Source organism: Sinocyclocheilus grahami, unplaced genomic scaffold, assembly GCF_001515645.1.
Source record: "Sinocyclocheilus grahami isolate Dianchi unplaced genomic scaffold, SAMN03320097.WGS_v1.1 scaffold181.1, whole genome shotgun sequence".
Classification (NCBI taxonomy): domain Eukaryota; kingdom Metazoa; phylum Chordata; class Actinopteri; order Cypriniformes; family Cyprinidae; genus Sinocyclocheilus; species Sinocyclocheilus grahami.
This window is the reverse complement of record NW_015505360.1, coordinates 1,797,963-1,816,348: the sequence shown is the minus strand read 5'-3', so window position 1 is coordinate 1,816,348 and position 18,386 is coordinate 1,797,963. Positions and strand designations below refer to the sequence as shown.

Here is an 18,386-nt window from a genome sequence, read left to right as displayed (position 1 = left end):
ACCACTTGTTACACACTGCAAGCACACAAGCGTTCTCTCAGGGAGTAATATCCATGCATGCTCTGGTTGGGTTTGATGTCGCCGGGTTTCATGCAGCGTGCCGACAGGGACAGCTGATTTCAGCCCGTAGCAGAAGTGTTGAGTTTTGTGGTGTGTTATCTGACACTTGCATATGTTACTGGCTGGATGGTTTGGTTTTCTTGCATGACTTGACCTCGGTGTCATTTAGTGCTGGTTTGCATGCTGCATGCAGTGGAATGGAACTATCTGGAAATATAATGCATGGACACGTCCACATCTGCAGCTCATCTTGAGATTCACATGCTTTCTGGACCATGTCGCACATCTTGTTCTAGCTGTGTCTGTAAAAACGTTAATGTTTGAGACTGTGGTTTCAAAAACTAAGTAAGCAGTAGAGTTGTGCCGATAGACAATAGTATCGTGTATCGATGATAGTCAGAGATATCGTCTGTGGCTTATGCCTTTGACAATAGCAAGACTATTAGTAGTAGTAGTAGTAGTAGTATTGTTATCAGGATAGTATTATTATCCAATTAATATTAGGGCTTTCATATTTCCATCATGTTTCTTTTTCCGCATTTTTACAGTGTTGCGCAGTCAGTGATGATGTTCTTTGATCATGTAAATGTACTTTGCTCGTTTTCTGTAGCTGCTATTTGAATAACTAAGGAAACGTAAGCGTTAGAATTAGTAACTTGCAATGTTTCTATTAAATTGTTATCATGTTAAATACATATTCAGTCATATTAAAAATATTTTATGACATGACATAAAATAGGCAGCGTTTAAAGTCATCATAGGCACACTCCTGATACTGAAATATAGGCAGCATAATTATTTTGCATAAATTATTTTGGTAGGCAGCATAATTTTTTTACTTTTATTTCAATACATTCTGAAGTAGTATTGTTTATCTTTTGAGGAGAAGACTGCAGATGAATCCATCCAGGATGATGGACAAAAAGAAATATTGACTACAAATGTACTTTGTAATTATTTGTGTAAATAAAATGCAGTAATTGATTAATAAATAATTATAAAAACAATTTAAATAAAATATGAACAGTACTTTTTTTTTGTATAAATACTTTTTTAATCTTTTTTTTACTGTTTTATTTAGTGACAAATCTGATCATCCAGATATTTTATTATTTATATAATGTCTGTATGTTTTTACTTGTGTCGATAGAAACATGTCGTTTTGTTGTTAGGCCGATTGTTTTATTTTGTTGCCAGGGTTAAAATATGCATAATATTAAAATGAAATATTTCTGTAATAATTATATAATAATGAGAATAAGAAAAATAACAATTCTTTAAAATGAAATATTAATATAAAGTATTGAATTTTGAATCTTATTTAATATTATACACTTATATTTAATATTATACACCACTCCCTTGAATCTGAGCGGTCAGAAATGTTTGTATAATAATTGCTTAATTGCATATTTTTACTTTTGTCCATGGAAACATACCATATTTTTGCTATGCTGATTCTACTTAAACACTATGTCAGGATTAAAATATGCATTAATATGATTTTATAGTCATTTTAAAATGAATTAATAGTAATATAATAACAATAATAATTATATATTACAAAAACAATTGTCAGAGTTTGTTTTGGGTTGTGTTGGTGTTCATGTCTTTTGCTTTGTATTCATGCTCTTAGTTTAGTTTCCTGGTTTGTCATGTGTTCCTTGCCCCTCATGTGATCATGTCATGTGCTATCCTTTTCTCTGTGTTATGTTCTGATTGGTTCCTTAGTTCATGTGTCATGTTCTCATTGGTTGGTTCTTGTCATGTGACCTGTATTCAGGGCCTAAAACTAACTTTTTGCCACACCTGCCAATGGCGTGATCAAATTTACCGGCTAAAAGATTTTTTATACCGGCCATGAAACTCTTTTTGCAAAAACAGGCAGTCATTACTACTACTATGACTAAACATATTTACAATGTTTTTAATTTATCCTTTACTTTACTTACAAAAAAAAGAAGAAAAAAAAACAGATTTATTGATTTATCTTTTTTTTTTGTCCCTAAAAAACATTGAGATCCTTTCCTTTACATGTTTTCGGCAAACTAAGCAAGGGGGCGGGGGCCGTCCCGATCTCTTTCTGGGGGGACCTATAAAATTTGAAATTAAATTGAAATCTAAAATCTATAAAAGGTTAATATTAGTGCTTTCTGTCAATTGATTTAAAAAAAAATCAATTTTTTTTGTAATTAATCATGATTGATCACATATTCATATTGTCAGAATTTCACATTGAACCTCCAATATATTTATGTAGAAACAACATAAAGATAGTATATTTTAAATATGTTTTTAATGGCATCTTTTTGCTAAGTAGCCTATTATTAATGAAGTATTGATACCAATACTGCTACTGGTGTCTCTATTAAATGCATTTCTCCTCAACTTTACCTATTAATTATAGCCATTCAACATTACAGTATAATTGAAAGCCATTATTTTTAACATTTAATAGCCTCTGAAATATTAAGTGATTTTAAAACAATATTCACATAAACTATAAATTGTATATGCATAAATTATACAGATTAATCTTTATTAATCAGCGACTAGAGCAGTCCAGTGATTTCTCTTTTTCTTTTGTTCTTTGATTTACATCAATGACAGACTTTAGCGGGTTTTGCTTTAAAAGCAACGCTGTCTCTTTAAAACCTAATGCACAGAAATGACAGAAAAGCTAACCAATCAGGATGAGCTCGTCTTCGGAAAAGATTATTTTATTCGCTTACGTCAGAAAAAGCGAATCCCTTTTAAAACTGACTGTTGTTCCCACTAAATTGCATTGTTATATTTCGGAAAAGTTTTACCCGCCACCTGGCGACTGACACTGTTACATATACTCACCAACGTCGATTTTTACTCTCATTTGGCGCTTGGCGAGTGTTAATTTTAGGCCCTGCCTGTATTGTTTGCTATAAGCAACCATCATGTTGCCATTGTCTCTGGTCGTGTATTGAATGTATGTAACCTGCTGTCGGTGAGTCTAGTCTGTTCCATGCTAAGTCAAGTCTGTTCAAGTCAAGTCTCTGTTTGGATTATGTTTGGATTTTGGGATTATTTTTGAATAAACTGCACATGGGTTCTTCAACTTGCCGTTCAGTGGACTGCTCATTTCAACAATAATTAAAAAAAAATGTATATAATATCATTTAAGTAAGTATTAATAAGTAAATATAGATATTATTACTAATTAAGTATATTTAATTAGTATCACATTTGTTACGTCAATCTAGTTTTTGCCCAAACTACATATTTCATATTTTTATTTTACTTTAGTTTATGGAAACATACTGTTTTGTTGCTAGGCTGATTGTTTTCTACTTAAATACCCTGTCAGTATTTATGATAATCACTGTCTGATTATGCTCTATCCCTAATCATATTGATTATTTCTTTCGTTTTTAATATTAACATGTATTAAATATGACTAAATAACTATGCTGTGTGTTTGTATGCTTACTGGAGGGTCAGGTTGTTAGCTTGGCAACATGCTAATGCCAAACACGCCTGTATCTGCGCCGAAACTGTTGTTATGCTTAATGACCTGCTACGGCCAATGAGTTTGCATTCCTAACAGAGGTTCAGATGAAGGCCGCTCGCATGGATTACGGTAAACAAACAGCGATCTGTTTATTGAGGTGAGAGAGTGGCGAGCCGGCCCATCGCGCTTTGACATTTAGCCCACGGTGAGCGCACTGTCAGAGGAGCGTGGTCCATTTCTCATGGCTCTGACATTTTTCGAAATTGTTAGTCTGGCGGTATTAGACAGAGCTCCTCCACGCGGAGTTAAAATGGCTGACAGAGGAGCGTATGCAGTGGAAGTGGGCTCTGCCACCGGTGGAATGGGGATAAGCTCGGCTCGTCACAGTCTGACACGCGGGCCAAGCTGGAGGAGCTGCTTACTGTTTTAATGACCGCCGAATGAAAGGCTTCGGTGCGGCACGCGCTCACACAGACACACACACACGTTCATGTCTGCAGTGATTTCACTGAAGAAGAAATAGTGTGTTTCATCTCTGACAGGGATGCCAAGCGTGGTGATTTTGTGCAGAGCAGATCATAATGGAGGCGAGCAGGCAATCAGGCCTCTAATGATCATTTTGGAAGGACCATATTTACAGGAACAATCATTATACAGTTGATTGCATCTTACGCTACTACAGATAAAGGTTTTTCAAAGGTTCCTTCTACAGGCTTCCCAAAATTATGAGAAACCTGAAAACTTAAAATCTGGAGTTACAGCAACAATATATACATTTCAAGCAAATTATGTGATCCTTGGGCAATTTAATGGAGAAATATAAAGCACCCTAATGTATATTTAGATTTATTTATTTATTATTCTGGATTTTTACTGTTATTTAGTGTGTGTGTGTGTGTCTCTAAATGTTGAAACATATAACGTTGTATTATTATTATTATTATTATTATATTTTTATGTATAGATTTATTTATTCTGAATTTGTACTATTATTTAATATACATGTGTATGTGTGTATATATATATATATATATATATATATATATATATATATATATATATATATGTATATATATATATTATACAGTATCTCACAGAAGTGAGTACACCCCTCACAATAACACTTTGCTACAATGTAAAGTAGTGAGTGTACAGCTTGTATAACAATGTAAATTTGCTGTCCCCTCAAAATAACTCAACACACAGCCATTAATGTCTAAACCACTGGCCACAAAAGTGAGTACACCCCTAAGTGAAAATGTCCAAATTGGGCCCAAAGTGTCAATATTTTGTGTGGCCACCATTATTTCAACCAAGCCTTTCAATCCTTTAGCAATTTAATGGCCAAAAAAATATAAAGAATTACATCAGCATTAGCACATTACAATCATCTTGTTAATTTTATTACGTCAGCAACATTTTTGCAAATATATTGTGAATAGCCAGCATACAGTGGGTACGGAAAGTATTCAGACCCCCTTAAATTTTTCACTCTTTGTTATATTGCAGCCATTTGCTAAAATCATTTAAGTTCAGGCTTATCAATATATTCTTGCAATGGTTTTCTAAAGAACTGGAGAATAGAACGTTTTTTGTGGAATTTAAAAAGGCTTTTGCTTTGGCCTCATGCTGTAAAGCAGTGTTTCCAACCTGTTTTCTGCCGCGGCACAGTTTTGATAAGTAAAGAATCCCACGAAAGCATGAAAATCATGCTCAAATGGAGTTAACAAGGTTTTTTACCATCGAATGATGGAATCAGAGTCAGTAAGTGCCCTGCATTACGTTTTCATCAACTTACAGGCTCTAAAGTTTATGGTAGCTGTATGGGATTGTCTTTTTGTTGAATACATTTGGCCAGAATCTCATGATATAAAAGATGAACTGCTATGCACAGGTTTATTGGCTACAACTAGACGGCAAATGCTAACTCTTCTCCGCTCTTCAAACTCAAAAAATGAGCCTTTATAGACATAGTGTTTCTTGAGTAAAGAAATCGCTGTACTTATTCAACATCAGACATCAAACATACTCTTGCATTCATTCTGATTGGAGGCGGGTTGAGTTATGAGGCTTCGCTGACTGTTTGAGGATCCAATGGCGTTATGTGGTTTAGTCACAAGCTCTTTTGATTGCTTTTCATTGGTTAAATATTTGTAAAACCCACAGACATAAGGATGACCAGTAGCACTGATTTACAATAATAATAATAACGAAATGTAACAGAGATAGGAATTTATGATAATTTTCCAATGGCACATCTGACAACCTGCCACGGCACAGTGGGTGGGAAACACTGCTGTAAAGAAAGTTTTTTGGCTTTAACCGAAGCTAAGACGATTAAGACACCCGTTGTTGTTTGTGCAGTGTAAATGCCCATGTGTTCTTGCTTTAGTAAGGCACTGATGTTATGTGTTGTAATGAGAGTGGCCTGCATGCGTGCGTGCCGATGGATTAGTGGCGGTTGTCGGAGGACATCCCTGCTGCGCTGCTGGGATTGCATCAGCTCTGATCAATCTAATCCTGGTGACTTTCAGGAGCGAGCGGGAGGAATGCTAACAACCCAGACTGTCAATATCACTGACTCACATCAACATCCTACTCCCTCCCCACAGCGCAGCACACACAAACACACACACACACACTCACACTCACACTCATCACACACACACACACACAGATGACAGTCTCAGCTCAGGTGTCAGTGTTTTCTGTTTGACTGGACTTATGACTGACTCACGACAGGCTGAAGTACTTTACATTTACTAGTAAAAGGACGAATCTCATAAAAATTCTCAAGAAGTCGAGTCACATTTTACCCAATAATTAAAAGTAATAAATATCTTATGATATATTACATTTTATTTATATTTATATTATAGTTCATTATTATTATTATTATTATTAGGAGCATCAGGATTTGTTGCATTTATTATTATTATTATTATTTTCTTTTTTAGGAACATCAAGATTTTTTATCCTCATTACTGTAATACAATAAATAAATACATGAATAAAAATAATAAATATATATTATTGAAATTGGAAAGTGTTTATACAGTACATCATAGTGTTTCACTGGTGTTGTACTATAGTTAGTTATGAGAATCAGGGTTATTATAGTTAACTAAAACTAAAACTAAGATTAAAATAAACTACTGAAATTAAAAATAATAAAAACTATATTGACATATCTAAAAAATGAAGACTATTAAAAATGACAAAACGACAAAAAAATTTATGTAAAATGAAAAAGAAAAACTGAAAATATAAAAATAAAAACTATTTCAAAATATTAATAAAAACTATAATAGAATCTCAATGATACTAAAATGCCACTGATGAGAATTTGAGAAGAAAATATAATTAATTATCATGAAAGTAATGTCAAATAATAGCATCTTAATTGTCTTAAATTATTGTCCTAAAAGGCTTAACATATGCAAAATATAATTTCTTATTTTTTATTTTGGGAAAAAAATGGATGGTCGATTGGGCATCATGAGATTCAGTCTTTTAGATTTAATTTTTTATTTTTTATATATTTAGTTTATTTATTTGATATAAAATAAAACATGTGTGGACAATTTCTTATATAAAATTATCACGACAAACAGTTTCGGCTAAACTTTGTAATCATTATCATATAAATAGAAATTACAATGAAAGAAAGATTCTGAAATTTGAAACATAACCATTTTTTGAACAATAGTACCTCAGTATTGTTCAAAAACAGTCCAGCTATTGCCATATTTTGCTGGAAATTATGTTTAACATTGACCCAAAGATGATCGATCCCTGTTATGTTTAGGATTGCTTACATAAAACCCATAATGACTGACATACTATTCTTTTGCAGGAGTCTTGCACTTTTCATAACACAGCATGTTTTGAATGCTTCATTATGCATGTGTGGGGTGTAAACTATAAGTACTTGGGCTCTTCACTGACACTAAAGGCTTTTAGAGTTTCTAAAAGATGCCGTGTCCCCAACTGGAGTGTCTCGAGTCTTATTTTTGAGACTTAGCCCTTACCTTTAAGCTATTTCCGTCCAGCCCCGCAGAACAGGGTATTTTTAGTCTGTGGTACCTTTTGCTCACTTTCCCCTGCAGGAAGCTGTCGTTCGCTTGACATTTTGACTGGCCTGAGACACTTTCACGTTCACGAGCACGGGCCAGGACCTTCAGCTGTGAAGGTGAGCTTGTTATTTGCATTCTCAAGATCTGAGGGTGCTGGTGGTCTCGGACGGTGTGGGAGAGATTTTGATGGTCTTTTTTAGATGTTTGTGGAGAGTAAAACGCTGGAGGATAGAGATGTTGTGGAGTGGAGTGTGACTGCTGCTGCTCTTTACCGAGTCTACTGTGAACTTGCTGAGCTGATAGAACAAGTGACTTGTAAAAACACATTTTCAGCTGCGTTGACAAACTGTGAAGAGAAACGTGCGAGGCGTCTTTTCTCACGGGGAGCTGCTGTGATGAGTCACTGTATGAATTATGCAAAAGAGCAGCCGTGTGATGTGGCGACTACCAGTAGGCTGTTTGGTTTGTTATTATTGACACAATGCCACTGAAATGTGTTAAATGTCTTAATGTTGCTTGTGCTTGAGTGGCTGATCTGATCGCATTGCTCACATATAGTGGCAAAATGTTTCCAGAAATGATATAATTCCTAAGGCCAGCAAATTGCCTGATTTGATTTGCTAGCATTTTGACAGCGTTCCTATTTACACGTGGCTTACTAACAAACATTTTATGTATTAAAATCCTTCAGGTTGTTTTATGGTTATTGACAAATATTTTTTATATTTTGTGTATTACTTTCATATATTTTTATATTATTATTTATTTATTTTACCATATAACACTAATTACATTCATATTACTATTTTAAGGTTATCGACTGATGTTCTTTATATTATTTTTCTAATGTAATTTTATATTTTATAATATTATTTATTAGTTTTTTTAAGATATCACAGTAATTATATTACTATTATTTTAAGGTAATGTTTTTATATTACCATTTTAATGTTTTTTTTTTTATTAAAATATTATTTATTAGTTTTTTTAAGACATCACACTAATTATAATAATATTGTTATTTTAAGGTTATCAACCGAAATGTTTATAGTTTTTTTGTTTTTATATTTTACTTTATGTACTTTATTATTAATTAATTTATTTGTTCCTTCTACTATATAACACCAATTATATTAATATTATTATTTAAAGTTATCAGCTGATGCTGTTTACAATATATTACCATTTTTGTATTTTATTTTATAATTCAAATTATTATTATATTATTAAAATTTTTATTTTTAAGGTATCAAACTAATTATATTAATACTATTTTAAAGGTTTTAAACTAATATTTTTTATAGTGTTATTTATTTAAGATATCACACCAATTATATGAATTGTATTAATGTTATCAACTGATATTTATAGTAGTGCAGTATTTTTTATTTTAGATTTGTATTTATTTTTGTATTTTTTATTTATTTTCTTTATCATACCAATCATTCTTTTTTAAATATTTAATAATAGAATTGCAACAAGTATTTTCAGTTTTACTTTTGGTTTTGGACAATCAGATTTGAGCATTTATCTATTAAATGATACCTGCTCAGGCAGAATAAGAATATGAGTAAAAATATTGGTCAAACTGATTATAATTTTCATTATTTTGTTGGTGCTCATCAGCTATAAGACAGATATTTCTGAAAGTTGCACAACTCAAACACATGAGCAAAATCAATCTGAGCTCGCTTAAAAGGTTTTTCTCCCTCTTGCACAAAGTTCTAGAAATGCCTGACCTTTTCACTGTTTTATTAAATATATCTGCTAATTTGATCATGCTTTCAGCTGCCGATAAGACTGAAGTACTCTCTGTTTGGTTTAACACATTTTACCGTGTTTAAATCCATTCTTTAAATTCCACAGATTTGTCCAAAAATGGAGAAAATGTGCAAAAGAAGTCATCTTCAGATTCCATCTGGGCCTCTTCATGAGCCAATTCACAGCTCGCTTCGCAACGTATTATCTCATAACGAATAACATAAATAGATAACAGAATTCCCAGGTACAGGAAACGTGCAAATCTAGTTGATAACCGAGCACAATTACTGCGCTGGACTGTGATGAGGTCAATGACTGGCTTCCTGATTTCTGCACTATGACTGGCGCTCTCATTAGATTGTCATTGATTGGAGCTTGCCTCACAAATGCCTTCGCAAATTGACTCGCAACCAAATGCATGGTGTACATAATGAAGCTTTATGGAAATGAAAGACTGCACCAAACACCGAGCCTCGATTCATAAGCCTCAGTAAAAGCTGTGCCAGACAAGATCCTCAAACAGAACGCACTGAATAGCTGGGGGAGTTTAATCTCGAAATGTTTACCTGAATTCACTAGTTTATACATGTCCTTTCAGCATGCAGTGTGTGAATCTCAGGAAAACATGTCACATTTCACATCAAAATCTAACATAAAAAGAAATAATTATTTATTCATTTATTTGTTTTTATGAAGAAAAGTCTATTTTAAAGGCCTATTTTAATATATATATATATATATATGTGTGTGTGTGTGTGTGTGTGTGTGTGTGTGTGTGTATTAGGGAAATTTAATTTATCATGTTAATAATATCACAATTCAAAATATCTAAATATAAAAATAGACTAAAATAAAAAAAATTGACTTAATATAAAAATAGACTAAAAATGCTAAATATAATTCCTCATTTCTTTCTTTTGATTTTAGAGTTAAATATGACCCTGAAAGGTTTTGTCATTTATTTATGTATTTGTATTTATTTTCTTTCATTATCATAACGGTCATGTTAATTTTTAAATGTTTAATTTAAATGTTTACTTCTTGAATTATTTCCAGAATTTTTAGTTTTAATGTTCAATTTTTAGTTCTTAAAAAATTGACTGCACTTTTTTTTATGTATAATAGTATTTCTCAACCTTTCTTGTGATTGTAGGGTTAAATCTGACCTAGACGTGTTCTTGACAGGTTTCGCGTTCGCCCTAATAATGATCCCACATACACGGACTGACCTATTTCTCAATTACCCTTTTTTTAAAAGATCACCACCTTTCTAGAATGAAACATATAGGGTCTATAATACACAGTTATAGCACTGAGTCTTTGGAAATGAGCTTCATAACATGACCTTGTTTAAGGTTGAGATTTTAACAGCCCTTGGAAATCAACTGACGAATGACCTTTCACAGCACTCAGCGGCATCCATCAGGTGCCCGCTTTCATACAGAGTAATATTGAGCGGACCGATAAACCCCCGGCCGGCCAGCGTCCTCTCACCGCAGCCTGCAGCATGGTTTTTGAATGAATTCAATTCATTTTATATGTTCCACTGTAAAAATAGCAAGGGGACTGGTTGTTCGTATTCATGAGTAGCTGTTGCATAGCGTCTGTTTAGAAAGACTGGAAATGCTCCAAAACAAGCATCTGCTCAGTCGATTTCTGCAACTTTCTGTTCAGACGCTCAGTGTGTCGATGCACTGATTGAGACTGCCACCCGAATGCATTTACTGCTGAGTCATGGGAAAAACACAGGGAAGAAACGGCTCATTCATTTACAAGGATCCAGAGTAGCTCTCACTCATTTGCTCTCCAGAATCGTGCCAGCATTACTCATACACACTATCATAAAACCAGCGAGCTGTTTTTAGCACAGACTTTTTATGTAGGTCAAAAATCGAAGGATTTCTTGCAGGTGTGGTGAGACGTATGGGAGAACTTGGGAGAAATAAAGGCAGAACAAGACTGAGACTGTGTTACAACTTCACCGCTGGTCCTTTTTGACTGATCATCCATAAAAGGAGTCGACTGGCAATGTCTGATTCATGAATGAATCGTTCTTTTGAGTCGGATCGTTTCAGTGTATTTTTTATTAACCGGTTCGCAACATTGTTTTTTGATTGAACTAGCGAGGGGGAAACGCAGTTTCTGATTCCTAATGAGTTGTGGAATAATACCAAGAATCAAGAATGTATGACAGTTTTTGTAACACGTTTACAACAGTATTTACTTTATTTGACTTTACTTTTTCAGCCATGGACGTAAATGAATGTCAGAATTGTTTAATGTACTGTTAATTTATATGTGGGGCTTTTTTATGATAACATTTTCTTTTGGACCTTTTGTTTTTATTTTGACCCATGAGCTAGCTGCTCATACATGTTTATACATTTTATTTTATTTTATTATATACATTTCATTACATATAATTTTATTTTGAACCTTTTGTTTTTATTTTAACCTATGAGCCAGGAGCTCATACATGTTTATACATTTTATTTTATTTAGTTTTGTATTTTATTTTATTTTTCAATTTGTTTGTATTTTATTTTTAAGTTAATTATGTACTTTTTAGTTTTGTATTATTGTTACGGGGCGAACAAGACGTGAGACGTGCGGATCCATTTGCAAAGCTTTATTAAAAGACATGGTCAGAAACAGGCAGGGTCGAACACCAGCAAACTGATATGGCACAGGCGAGACACAAGAGTAATCCGTTAAACAGGCGTGGGTAGATCGATGGTGAACGTAATCCAGAGGGCTGGACAAGAGGGGTAATCCGAGGAACACAAGCAATAGTCCAGGCAAGGTGCAAACATAATCCAAAAGACAAGACGAAAGGGTAATCCAAAATACTCAGGCAAGAATCCGAACACGGGAAAGCAGGCAAGGCAAGACTATGACAATGAGTAGACTATGAAAACTAGAGCAGGCTGCGTAAAGTAGCCATCAGCTAGGGTAGCGATATGTGCTTACAATACTCGGCCGTGAGTGGTTGTTTGAGACTGATTCTTATAGTGGGTGTAATTGACTGCAGGTGTAAACGTAATCAGTGAAATGGAGTATGGGAAATGTAGTCCGTGGTGACATGTGGAAGTCTGTGTAGTGTGAGAGTCAATATAATCAGAAGGCGACCTCTGGTGGCCACAGACCGAATTTGTGACAATTATATTTATTTTATTTTGATTTATGTTTTTTATTTTAAGTTAGTTTCATAGTTTTTTATTGTATTTAAAAATTTAGTTTTGTATTTAATTTCATTTAATTTTAGTTTAGTTAGTTTTATAATTTATTTTAAAATGTAGTAATTTTATTATTTTAAATGTATTTTATTTTTCTTCCTTGACGGCAGTCAAGGAAAACTAAACTGTGAATCTCAGTGCTCTTAAGCAAAGATGGCAGATTGCACTTCAGCCGAGAAACTGAACTGAATGGCAATGCTAACGGATCGCTCTCTTCAGGTATTATAGATTATTTGGTTGACACAGAACCCAGTGTGTCGGCTGGTGAAGAGTAAGGTTGGTTTCATCCATTCCACTGAAGTGCTTCTTTTCAATGTCGCTCTTCATTTAGCTTTTCACGTCTCTCCCTCTTGAATATCATGTACAAATTCAACCTATCTCAGTCCTTGTGTGAGAGGCACCAATACAGTATCTTGACTATCAGGTCCTGTCTGTGTGGAAAGCACTGCATCCTTAAAATGCCCTCTACCTCAAAATAAAGACGTGTGTAGCTTTGAAGTATTAATTCTGCCTCTCATAATTGACTCTGCTGTTAATCACAATGGGAAATAGTGTGAGAGTCAGCTGTGAGTTTAAAGGCATCATAAATCATCAAGTCTTGTGATGCTGTATGTGAGAAGATTTATGATTCTCACCACTGCTGCTCTTTCCTTTGCCCTTTTTTACACTTTGCAGGACTTTGGTACATGATACATGTGTATACGTAGTTAGCTCAAAAGATGCCAAGACTCAGTTACTAAAATTAAAATGTCACATTAAAATGTGCAACAATGGCTGGAGCCATTTCCCAGAAGTTAATAAGTAACAAGGAGGCATCATAATTGTGTGTTATTAATTTTATACAAGAGTTCAATAAATAAAGTTAATATTGAGTAACTTGCATTTTAGACATGAGATTGCCAGATATGTTGTCTGTTTTTCAAACACAAAATCATTCTTTGATAATTCAGAATTATGACATAATATGAAATTATGTCAGAAATAGTCAAAATTATGACATTAAAAAATTTTAATTATAAATGCCTTTACTGTCACTTTTGATCAATTTAATGATCAAAAGTACTAATCTCTTAAAATATATATTATTGACTGCAAACTTGAATAGTAGTGTGTTTTGTATATATATATATATATATATATATATATATATATATATATTTTTTTTTTATATATAGAAATCTTTGTAATTTTGTAATTATTTTTACTGTCACTTTTTATATATATATATATATATACTGTATATTGCTTGTTTTAAATGCACAGTGGTGTGGCAGGTTCAAAAATCTTTTGCGTTTGTGGTGTATGTAAGTTCATAAACTCCACAAAGATCTTCTTGCATGACAGGATATGTAGTGACACTGACTTTAAGTTAAAAATATATATTAAAAAAATAGTACCACATCATAATAACTTGCGCTGCCTCTGAAATGACTTTAATTTTCGACTAACATCATGAATGCCTCTTACTTTATTAACCCCCTCCAACCATCGAGCACCATTTTTGCTATGTAATGACTACTTGTCGCTTTCTAATTAATCCCCGATGGATAAAAAGTCCCTGTGTTTCTTTCAATCATGAAATATCCTGTTTCACTCAGAAAAGTGTCACATTACAGAAGTAAAATGGGTTGCTAATGGCGTCTCATTCAGATCTATTAGCATAAAGCGCTAGCTCTTCTCATAACAATACTCTCTGATTTACTGTTGTCATAAAGAGACCCAGGGCCAATTAGATTTGTCTAGGTCATGTTCATGGATGGGTAATTTGCCAATGTGCCTCTAAAGGCTGACTGGATGTCTTTTTCTCTCCTCCTTGACTCAATCGAGCTTCAAAGTTAATTTGATGTCAATCATAACCTCAAATATCAGACTCGCTCCAAGTCTGCTGGCACGCGAACAGCCACAGCTGGGGCCCTATCCGATCGTGCCAAACCTGAGCAAGTTAAGCAAGATTACTCGGTTTCTCAGTAGTAACTGCTTACTACTGAGAAACTGAGTAATCTTGCTTAATCAATGCTAATGTCTACAGGATATCTAATATGAGTTTTAGTTACTTTAGCGAGGCTGCAGTGTCACTTTTAAAGGAGATTTTTAAATCTGACGCACTATACAATGAATATGATTGGATGAAATGAACAGTGTTGTGAAGGTTACTTTGGAAATGTAATCGGTTATAGATTACAAGTTACCCTATTTAAAATGTAATTAGTATAACTATTTCAATTACTTTATTAAAGTAATGTAACGGATTACATTTGATAACATTTTTTGATTAGGCTGCTTTTCTAAATTTCTAACGAATGTTTTCAATTGTTAATCAGTTAATCAACTCTAAGGCCCCGATCAGACAGAATGCGTTTTTCAAGTTTGAAAATGCGAGGCACACCGCCTTTTTTGGTTGACTTTTTTTCATTTAGAAAAGAGCAGTGCACTAGTTTTTTTTAATGTTGCTAGGCAACCACAGAATCAGCTGTCCTGTCAGTCTAATCAAGGATTACAGCGCGAGCGCTCTAAAATCTTTGGTTTGCTGTCATATTAGCAGAAACTTTAAAAAAAATACAGCTCCAGGTGACCCGCGACAGCCACGACAAGTTTCTCCTCCATTATTGCAGTCTTTGGACATTCCATTGGTTCCGAACGGTTCCAAGCAACTGTAAACTTCCGTCACCACAACGGAAGGCCCGCCTCTCCATTCATTCGATTGGACAATGGGAAAAAAAATTATGCGTCGGCGCTATTCTAGGCGCTCAGAGTGCTCCTACACAAATGCAAGGTGCCCGAGGCGCATAAACAGCGTGCAAAACAGTCACTGCCAATAGAAAACAATTTAAAAAATGTGCCTCTCACTGCAAAAAATGTGTTCTGTCTGATCGGGCCTAAGACAGGTTGTGGCCTAAAGCTTTCAAACAAGAGAAAACCAATCAAAATCAAATGCTAATTCAAACAAGAGGACCAATCAAAAGCATCAGAATAGCATCGCATTACTAAACAGTCTTTAGGGCCATTCACATATCACGTCTTTTGCGCGCTCAAGTTCGTTATTTCAAATGTAGACGCTAATTTTTTTTCCAGGCACGTCCACGTCGCATCGAGATAAAAACATTTCAACTTTTCAGAATGCCGCAAGCGCACCGCAGGTCATGTGATAAGAACCAACCAATCAGTTTCATCCTTTCCCGTAACAACATTGAAAGCTCAGCCAAGATGAAGTAACAGCTGATCATAGCTGTACAGGGATAGCCATTTTTAAATAAATTTAGTAGCAGAGCTACTGCAAGCGCATTTTTAGGCGCGACATGTCAACGGCCCCTTTAAGTGGAAGGAGGCATTGTGCATATCAAAAACAGACAAAACAACAAATTAATATTGTTCAACATATCTTAGCTTTTTACAGAAAATATATTATTTTCAGAAGTAACTGTAATTTAATTACACATTTTGTCACAGTAGCTGTAACAGATTACATTTATTTAGTAATTAAATTACGCAACACTGTTACATGTAACGTCTAGGTTACTTGTGTAACCCTCGTTCCCTGAAGGAGGGAACGGAGACGTTACGTCAGGGCAGGAGGGCGCCCTCGGCGACGAGCAGACAGAGGGGCTCGTCCCATTGCCTCGAGCGTTCGGGAGAAGGCGGAGGCCTCCAGTGCAGCCCGACGCTCTCAGCGGCCCGGGAAAGCATAGCGGTCAGCTCTGGAAACGTGACTGACTGAATGGGAACTAGTTGCTCCCCAACATCGGAAATGACCAAACGTAATGAAAGATGATGGGTGTAATTTAAATGCTCTCTTTCATGAAGATGTTGCCACACATGTATGGAGACTCATGTGTCGTTGTGTTAATGTGTTTCAGGACAGCAGATGATTCAGCTACCGTGGGCACAGTGGTGGTGAGCCGGATGAAGATGGGTGAGATAGAGGATGGTGAGGTGGACCACATTACCGCCGACATGCACCAGAAGGTAAGCTAAAAAACTACAACTAGCTACTGACTCGATAACACTACTAGTTTGACTGCCTAGTGTAGCCTTGGAAGAGTATATAGCAGGGTTCCTCAAATCTTGCCCTGGAGGGCCAATGCGCTGCAGAGTTTAGCTCCAACCCTGATCAAACTCACCTACCTGTGATTTTCTAATGATCCTGAAGACATAGATTAGCATGCACAGGTGTGTTTGATTAGGGTTAGAGCTAAACTTGGCAGGAAAGTGGATCTCATGGGCCAGATTTGAGGATCCCTGGTATATAGACTTTATAGGCAGACAGTTTAGTTTGCCCAAATTGTTTATTTATTTATTTCTACATTTATTAAATCAATTTTGTAGAATTTTATGATTATTATGTACATAGTTTATGTTTAATAAGTTACCTTTCATTTTATGAATGACATATTTTAAGTTGAAATATATAGGCATTTTATTTTTTAGGTAATATTGTATTTTTGTTACACCAGTAGTTCAGCTGCTTTCAAGACAAATCACTGTATTTTTCATCCTATTTTATTGTGGTTGAACAGTTCATCTAAATGAATGATTCACAGATCAAATAAATGATTAGTGGTTTAATTTAGTTGTTTTTGAAGTAAAATATTTAGTTAAATGCAATGCTTCAATGAAGTGTGTTAGTAGCTTGTTGTATAGCTAACTACGTTTTCAAGTCGTTTTCAAGTCGCTTGACTGCTGTTGAGCTACTGTAAATTAAGAGTGGCTTGTATTGTGGGAAGTTGTCTTTTTTGTGCATATGCATGCAATTTGTAAGGGCTGGTAATAGAAAATCACCTCTCAGGACGTGTCTTCAGTCAAAGAGGGAAAGTGGAGTGAATATTGTGCGTGGCCAGAAATTAAATTGCACAGTTGCCTGAAGGTGTGTGTGTGTATGCATGTTTATGGAATATTGTGGAATATTTTATCCAGTATATGAAGACATACATGATGGGCATGTGGAAATAAGCCGAATGTGTGTCCTCATCTACTTTTGTCCTGTGTGTCAGGGAAAATTGAGTATTATTGAAAATTGAAATTGTGTATTATTATTCTGACAGACAGCATAACACCCTTCATGTCCCCTAAACTCAATAACTTGCACTCACACGCCCATCAGCAGAGCCCTTTAACCTTCATTAATCAGCATGAAAGAGGCACAGACAGAATATGGGGAAGAAACCAGAAGGGTGTGAGAATTATGGAGCATTATGGAGATGGATGAAGGACATGAGAGAGGAAATGGAGGATATGTAGACTGAGCACCTGTAGCATTTGGACCAATCAGACACACAACTTTTTGTTATATTTAACAAATATTTTAATACAGAAACGTGAAGAGTTTAAACAGAGAATGCCTTATAAATGACAATCCTGAATTTGAATTGAGGTAGCAAGCGAGATTCAGAATTTATATTTGAATGCAGGGAAGTAGAAATAAATTGTTTGTAACTTGAAAAGGAAAGTTTGTCAAGACGAACTTTGAATGTTGGATTGGCAAAACCTTGTCTAAAAGTTGAAGTTTGAAAAGTATATAGACCGCACGGACAGATTGTTGAGTTTGCCAAGCTATCATAATAATGCGTTTAATTTTTCAGTTTGAAATACCCATATAGTCATTACCCATTTTTCATGTGGGGTATTTTGATATTTATAATATATAAAAAAAGTTTTTATTTGTTTGTTTGTCCATAGGCTTGTATATTTATTTTTAGGATTGCATTTTTATTTTTACATTTATTTGATTTTTATTAATAATATACATAATTATATTTCATAATTGCATTTCAG

At 34.5% G+C, this 18,386-nt stretch overlaps 1 protein-coding gene across 1 annotated transcript in view; it reads left to right on the top strand.

Moving 5' to 3' along the window:
• Nucleotides 1-18,386, top strand: part of LOC107594345 (type II inositol 3,4-bisphosphate 4-phosphatase-like) — a 117,705-nt gene that overhangs the window by 14,088 nt on the left and 85,231 nt on the right. Inside the window, exon 4 of the mRNA XM_016284357.1 lies at nucleotides 16,472-16,580. Coding sequence (XP_016139843.1) covers nucleotides 16,472-16,580 — 109 coding nt within the window. The remainder of the gene's footprint in view (nucleotides 1-16,471; nucleotides 16,581-18,386) is intronic.